General features: G+C 45.5%; 1 protein-coding gene across 1 annotated transcript in view; it reads right to left on the reverse strand.

Moving 5' to 3' along the window:
* Positions 1–3,647: 3,647 nt before the first annotated feature.
* The window catches only part of selenou1a (selenoprotein U 1a), a 33,379-nt gene continuing 29,528 nt past the window's right edge, over positions 3,648–7,498 (reverse strand). Inside the window, exon 6 of the mRNA XM_043712238.1 lies at positions 3,648–4,392. Within this exon, the coding sequence (XP_043568173.1) occupies positions 4,285–4,392 (108 nt within the window). The 3' untranslated portion in view covers positions 3,648–4,284. The remainder of the gene's footprint in view (positions 4,393–7,498) is intronic.

A 7,498-nucleotide genomic window follows, 5' to 3' on the forward strand; every position in this document is an offset into this window, starting at 1 on the left:
ACTCAAATGGAGACTCATAGAGCCTATTTATAAAAAAAAGAAAAAAACCTAACTGCAAAACACAAAGGCACTTAATGGGGGAACTCTACCCTCTGCCCACAAAGGGAGCTTACATTTCCCACACACACCTCCATCCCCACTTCCAGCTCCAGCCGCACCCCAAACCAAGCAATGGAAGAAACCAAATAAAGGACATTGTAAACACAAAGGTATAACAAAAACAGTGAACACTCTGCCCATCCCCCATAATATATCAATATCTCCAGCTCAGAGAGAAGAAAACCCACCAACAGCTTCTTTGGGAAAAGAGTGAAAGTACAAGAAATAAAAGCAAGACAAAAAAAACAGACACTATTGTCCATGTCCATAAATACATCTACATTATTTTAAAGTGTCCAAGAAGCTTTTGGCTTGCTCCAATGAATCAAACGACCGCACAGTCTCCTCAGAAGTAATATGAAGCACTGGTGGATATCTCATTGAATATTGAATACTGAGATCCTTTAACTTTCTCTTAACCTCAGACGATTTCATCTTATGGATCACTGCCACAGAAAAGTCCTGGAAAAACATTATCTTAGGTCAGTGCCTGCGGATCTCTCTCCAACCTTCTCGAAGTTTCCATGACTCTCTGTTTGTCCCTGTAGAATTGAAATCATATCAGAACTGGGCGGGGCGCTGACCCTGACCGGATTCGCACACCACAACCCAGTGAGCTCTGTCAACCTTCACCTGGTCTGCCTCAGCATCCCAGCCAAGAAATTGTGGCAACCAGTCTTCAAGAAAACTTGCTGGCTGCCCATCTTCTATTCCCTCCAGCAGGCCAACGACCCGGATATTTTTCCTCCTACCACTATTTTCCATGTCATCGACTTGCTCAGTCAGGGCCCGAACCTGTTTCTGAAGGGCCTGGATCCGCCCTGCCGAGGACTCGACCTCAGCCTCTGACACCGCAGTCCGCCACTCAATCTCTTCAACTCGTTTCCCGAGCCCTTCCAACTCCTTCTCGTGCTTTTGCAGATGGGCTTCAGTTGTTTACGAGTCTCTTCCCTCATCTCCTGGATCAGCTGTCGGATTGCTCAGGGTTCCTCCACAATGTTCTGCTGTGCAGGCATTTCTTTCACAGCTGCTGAGGGAGCTGCAGTTACTTCCCCAGTTGTAGTCTCAGGCCTGCCCTATGGTTTCGAGTGTCCCGTGTGTTGAGACTTGGCCATTTGCTTCTCCTTAGTCATTCTCGCACGCTCAAAAAAGGATTTAAATGGTTGTATTACCATTTAGTTTCTTTTGGGAAAAAATTGTTAAGGTGGGGGGGGGGGTTGAAAAAATATTACTACCCTGGGTTGGGTGCAGAGCTCAGCAAGGCTGATCAATTCAGATCGCTGCCATCTTGAATCCCCCCCCTTTCTTCAATTTTGATGAAGAGTCATTAGACTTGAAACATTGCCTTGATTTCTCTCTGCAGATGCTGTCAGAGGCACCGGGTTCTCCAGCATTTTCTGCTTCTTCTGCAAAAGCAAGTGAGTCAATGCTTTTCTCTGGAACCTTCAAATGTGTTTTTTGTCCCTCTATTTAACTGCTAATGCAATCCTTCTGAATGCCCTGATTTACCTGCCTGCACCACACTCTCAGATACTACATTCCACATCCTAAAAACTGCTAGCTCGAAACAATCTTTCTCATGTCACTATTTTGCTGACCTGTGCAACAACCTGTTCAACACCTTCACCCTATGGGAACATTTGTCTGCAACAGGTTTCCACATCACTCCTGATTTTGAACAAGTTTCCTCACAATTTTCTCCGAGGAAAGCAGTCCCAACTTCTCCAAATGATCCATCAGCCTTAAGTTTCTCACCCATGGAATCATCTTTCCTTCTCTAATGTCTCTATGTCCTCCCTAAAGATTGAGGCAGAATCAGATGCTGTAGCTGGGCCAGAATTCTATCCATCTCTCCATCACTGTTTACTCCATCACTAGGATTTAACAGAGAAGAACAAAGCAGTAAAACTATTGTCTTTCTTGTACACCCCAAAATGGATCTTTTTATGCCTAATACAATTGTTTCCAAAGTACTGATCATTTTCGTAGTTTTTCTCTCTGGCTTAGCGGGATCCTGAGGGCAGAGGTATTTTGTTAAGGCCGTCCTCTATAATCCGTTGCTATTGGGTTTATCCCAACCATGTGGCTGATGCCCTCTGGCACAACACTGAGCCTTTTCTGATACTGCACCTAGGATCAGGGAGGGGTAGGGGTGACCTCTTCTCTACTGACCTCACATGCAGTCTCCTCAGTCAGGGGCAGGAGGAGGTGCCCTTCTTGGGAAGAGAAAAGTGGCATTTCCCTGGATTAGATCTTGCAGGGAGGCACCATTAAACCATGTGCCCAAATGGTGTCTCCTCTCCAGCCGATTGCCAGCACCTTGGCACAAAGTTGAACCACGGGCTGAATAGGAGTGGGGAATGGTGATTCAACTGCACTATTGCTGTCTTCCCGTAAAAATGATTTATTTTTAAATTAAAAAATTTTTTAAATAAAAAGCATCTGTCTTTCTGGCACTGACACCTAGGTTGGCATTTCATTTGCCTCAAATTTCATTTGCAGAACAGTTTGAACTTTTCCAACCTGTCCAAGTCACCAAGTCCCTCACCTTTGAAATCGTTCTCGTGAATGTTTCCCACACCCCTTTCTGATAAGTGCCCACTCTACTCTAAGTGCGTCGCCCAGAACTGGATCTAACTCTCCAGCTCAGGGTGAATCAGTGTTTATAAAGATTGAATAGAACTTCTTTGCTCTTGTACTCAACGCCTCTATTTACAAGATCATGCACACTGTTTCAATTGTACTCACCTGAGTACCTCCCAAAAACACTCCACAGTACTTTCTGGAACTTTACTGCAGTTAACCTAAATGATTTTCTTGCTACAAATACAGTACAGGGCCCCTCTTGAAGCGAAATGCATAAGTGCTTGGCGAGTGACAAATGAAAATTTGAATGGATAATATGGTCCAAGTTTATAAACAGAACATCAAACCTAAAGGTCAGACTGAGTGACAGCAATAGTTCTCAGCATACACAGCGATTGCCTTCATGAACATCATTCTCAGCGTATGGCACTGCCCATGAGATGCTCCCTTCCCAGAACTGGGCAATGTGTAGAGAACACCAGCATGAACGCCATTCCTAAGAAAGTTATGGTACCCTGAGTTCATGGGCTCAAATCCCACTTCAGTGGGTGGTATTTAAATTGAATTAATGTCCACAGAACTAAAAAGCTAATTTCAATAACAGTAGCCTTGACAATTATCATTGATTATTGTTCAAAACCTACTGATTCACTAATACCCTTCAGGGAAGCAAATCTGCTGTCCTCATCCAGTCTGGCCAACATATGGCTCCAGGCTCAGCATGTGAAACACTCCGTTCCACGGCATTTAGAGATAAGCCTAGTCAGTGATGCTCACATCCCACTCGAGTCTAAGAAAGGTGCCACTGACCAATGAATGCCCTTTTCAGCAGGGGATATTCAGGATGTTCTGGCACAGTGCCCCATTGGTTCCCCAACTGCTTCAGCACAAGGGGGTTAATCTGTAGTTTGAGGGCTATATAAGATTTGAAAAGGATCAATAATTGGGAAGTGAGATTCTTGTTGAAATTAATAACAACATTCTTTTATTGTGATTAGGTTCAGGTTACAGAACAGTTTCCACTTCAATTCAGTGCCAGAAATTCACTCCTGACCCACTCTGTAAATATCAGGTCATGAACCGATGGATTTAGGATCAGACCCTCATTAATACAGTGCAGGGCAATAACACTCAGCAGCCCCAAGAAACACAGGGTGAAGGGCAGAGCTCTTGGGGCTAGATAGCTAAGTTCGGGAGGCAGAGAGGCAGGGTTCATGTAGGGTGGCACTGGAGGAAGAATTCTAGGGAGTTAGGAATACAGTTTGGAAGTGGGAAAAGGCAAAGAGTTTTGAGAAGGCAGAAGGAGAGGGTTTGGAGGGACCAGAGTTCAGAGGGGCCGGAGGGACAAGATTTGAAGGGAACAGAGAGGCAGGGTTTGAAGAGGCAGAAGGAGAGCATTTGGAAGGGGGCAGGGTTTGGAGGGTGCACAGAGTTTGGAAGGGTGGAGGGAGAGGGTTTGGTAGGGACGGAGCTTGGAAGGGACAGAGGCAGAGGGATCAGTGAAGCAGTGGTTGGGGATCCAGTTCTATGCAAGAATTACTTGATACTGAACAGCAGTTTCACTGTGGCATTTCCTGTTGATTTTCAGTTGCTGGTAGTCTATTTATCGGTGTTTCTCAGAGGCCTGACCTTCCTGGCTGCTTCAAGGACAGAGCGGATATCAACAGCATCACCAAACTCCTTCTCCTGGTGCTCCAGGAGGACTCCCTGCGTGAATACAACAGCAGCTAGTATCAAGACCAGGAGCAGCAAACAACCTGATTCCACCCCTAACCCTCCTCCTCCTTTCCTATTCCCAAGTCCTTCCCTTCTCCCACACCCTCCCTTTCAAACTCCCTTTCCTCATGTCCCTGACCAACCCACTCCCCTCACCCAATATCCTTCCTCATTCATTGCCCTCTCCCACTCTCCATCACTTTTCTCACATCATCTTCACTCATCTTCATCCACTCCCCTCAACAGAGGATAGAATGCAGGTACAGCAAAGTACTTCAGAAGGCAAATGGAATGTATGCCTTAACTGCAAGGAGATGTAGCTTCAAAGGAGGGAAGTTTTGCTACAATGTGCAGGGCGTTGGTGAGACCACACCTGGGGCACTGTGTTCAGTTTTGCTCTCCCTATGTAAGGAGGAATATGAAGAGATGGTCTTATGAGAAAAGGTTGAGCAGGTTGGGCCAGTGCTGATTGGGGTTTAGCAAGGTGATCTTATTGAAACTGATAAGAAACAGATTGGGGAGTGGGGGAGGGGGGGGGGGGGCGGGGGGGAAGTTGCTGACAGGGTAAATACTGAGAGGGAATACCCTCATGGGGTATCTAAAACAAAAAGGAACAGTTTGAAAATAAGGGGGTCACCCAATGATGATGAATGACTGAGGATGAATTTGCTCTCTCAGAGAGTCATCAATTGTCGGAATTCTCTTCCTCAGAGAGCAGTTGAGGCCAGATTATTGGAGCTGTTGAAGGCTGAGTGAGACAGATTTCCGATCGATAAGGGAATCAAAGATAATGGGGACCCTGCAGAAGTGGAGTTCAGGCCACATTCACATCAGCTGTGAACTTATCGAGGAGCGGTACAGGTTGAAGGGGCTGAATGGCATTCTCTTGTGGCTTAGAATCTTACATAATTGCCCTTTTGTATGGAAGCAGAGAGAGGGGCTGTAGTGATGGGGCTTTAGGGAAATGTCCATGCACAAGGAGATCAATAGTTCTATTACAATAGAAGGACTTTCTTCCCAGATAACCCTGAGCCAGGCAACTACCTTTGGGGCACCTCATTATTCACTGTCACCCTTCTCTCTTTGCCCCCCTCTCCTCACTGACGCTGTTTACTGGCTCCAATAGGAGTTCATTTTAGTCAAAACAATAGGTTTTTAATTGTTGGTTTAAAATTACCTGGGCCAACTGCCAACAATGTTTTCTTTTATTTTTCCTTTGATTTTGACTTCATTAAGCTAGTGAGTTTTGAAAAGATTTGTAGCTCAGTTTGAGGTTCTGGATGTAGGTTTGCTTGCTGAGCTGGGAGGTTCATTTTCGTCACCATACTAGGTAACATCTTCCGTGACCATCATTAAGCTCTTGATCTTCACTCAAATTTAGCTTTCAAATGTATGGATTTGTCTGAGTATCAACTTTATGTTTCTGCATTAAACTGCATTAATCTTCATTGGAATGCACAGGACTACACTGGGTTGCACTGGCCTACACAGGGCTTCACTGGTCTACATGGGACTAGACTGGGTTGTACTGAAATACACTTGTCTACACTGGGTTTCATTGGGGCCTCACTAGACTCAGCTACTCTATTGCTTTTATTTTAAAGTGACTTCATTTAGCTTCATCGGTCAACATTTCCATCATCTGGCTCTGCAACTTTGTTTGCTAAGTTTTCCAGGTCAGCCATCCTTAGATTTCTGGCCAGAATATCATGCCTCTGAATATTCCTCTTCAGTCTCTGAATTTTGTAATCCCGGCCAACTCTGCCTCCAGCTTTCTGCCCCATGACCTTTGCTGCAAACCCCTGGACTTACTTTCTAGCAGGAATATGTCCCTCCTTGTGTCATACAGCTTCTGGTACCCTTGCCTTCTACACCTGCGTTTGTGATGCTTCATGCTAATTCCATACTCTATCAACTGTGACGTCTGACCTTATCACTGAACTCCTGCTATTATCTTCTCTCTATTCTATAAAGTCACATCATTCTAATCTTGAGACATAATTTGAATTTGCCTCTGCCCATTCCAGTCTGTATCCTGTCCATCAATGCTGAGACAAACCTGTCGCTTCAGGTCCCATTTTCCTCTTTACTCCTTATCACTCCCCAGATGCCTTCACCCGGGTGAACAGAACAATAACATTTAGTCAGGTATGAGGGTGTGGTCTTTATGCCTCACCCTTTGAGGGTGTGGGGGGTACTGAAAGCAATGACAAGTAAACCCTCTCAGGTCATCCCTGCCCCCACCCTACTCTGTGATCTGCTCCCATCCCAGCCATCCTGCCAACTCCACAATCCCCCTCCCACTGCCTCATGTCAGTGGCATCCCAAAACATAGCTCAGAGTGGGAGTGAGGTTGAGAATTAAAATGACAGGTTACTGGGAGCTCGGATACATGCTTATAGACTGAATGTGTTCCTCAAAGCAGTCACTCAGTCTGTGAATGGCCTTTCTAATGTAGAGGAAACCACATCATGAGCATACAACATTGAAAGAAGCTGAAATAAATTTCTGTTTCATTTGGAAAATATGCTTGAAGTATTTGCAAGATGAGAATGGAGGAGGTAAAAGAGAGAACTTGCATCTCCTGCATGCCATAGAAAGATGGCAAAGAAAGGAACTGCAGCATTGGGTTGATTGAAGGTAGAACCAGTGAACTGGGGAGGGACCGGAACCTTCAGAATTGTAGGAGAGGAAGGGGAGATGTGTTTGGGAGTGACACGCAATGATCCACTGATAGGGCTAGAAGTCCTGGAATTGAGGGGAACGGTGGGAACAGAAGAGCATTAAAATATAGAATGGACACAGTAGAGCACCCTGTTAACCATGGTGAACAGATTCTTTTGTTGGGGGAAAGAGAAGAAAGACATAGAACATAGAAGAATACAGCGCAGTACAGGCCCTTTGGCCCTCGATGTTGCGCCGATCCAAGCCCACCTAACCTACACTAGCCCACTGTCCTCCATATGCCTATCAAATGCCCGCTTAAATGCCCATAATGAGGGAGAGTCCACCACTGCTACTGGCAGGGCATTCCATGAACTCACGACTCGCTGAGTAAAGAACCTACCCCTAACATCTGTCCTATACCTACCCCCCC

Source organism: Chiloscyllium plagiosum, chromosome 22 (genome assembly GCF_004010195.1).
Source record: "Chiloscyllium plagiosum isolate BGI_BamShark_2017 chromosome 22, ASM401019v2, whole genome shotgun sequence".
NCBI classification, from domain to species: domain Eukaryota; kingdom Metazoa; phylum Chordata; class Chondrichthyes; order Orectolobiformes; family Hemiscylliidae; genus Chiloscyllium; species Chiloscyllium plagiosum.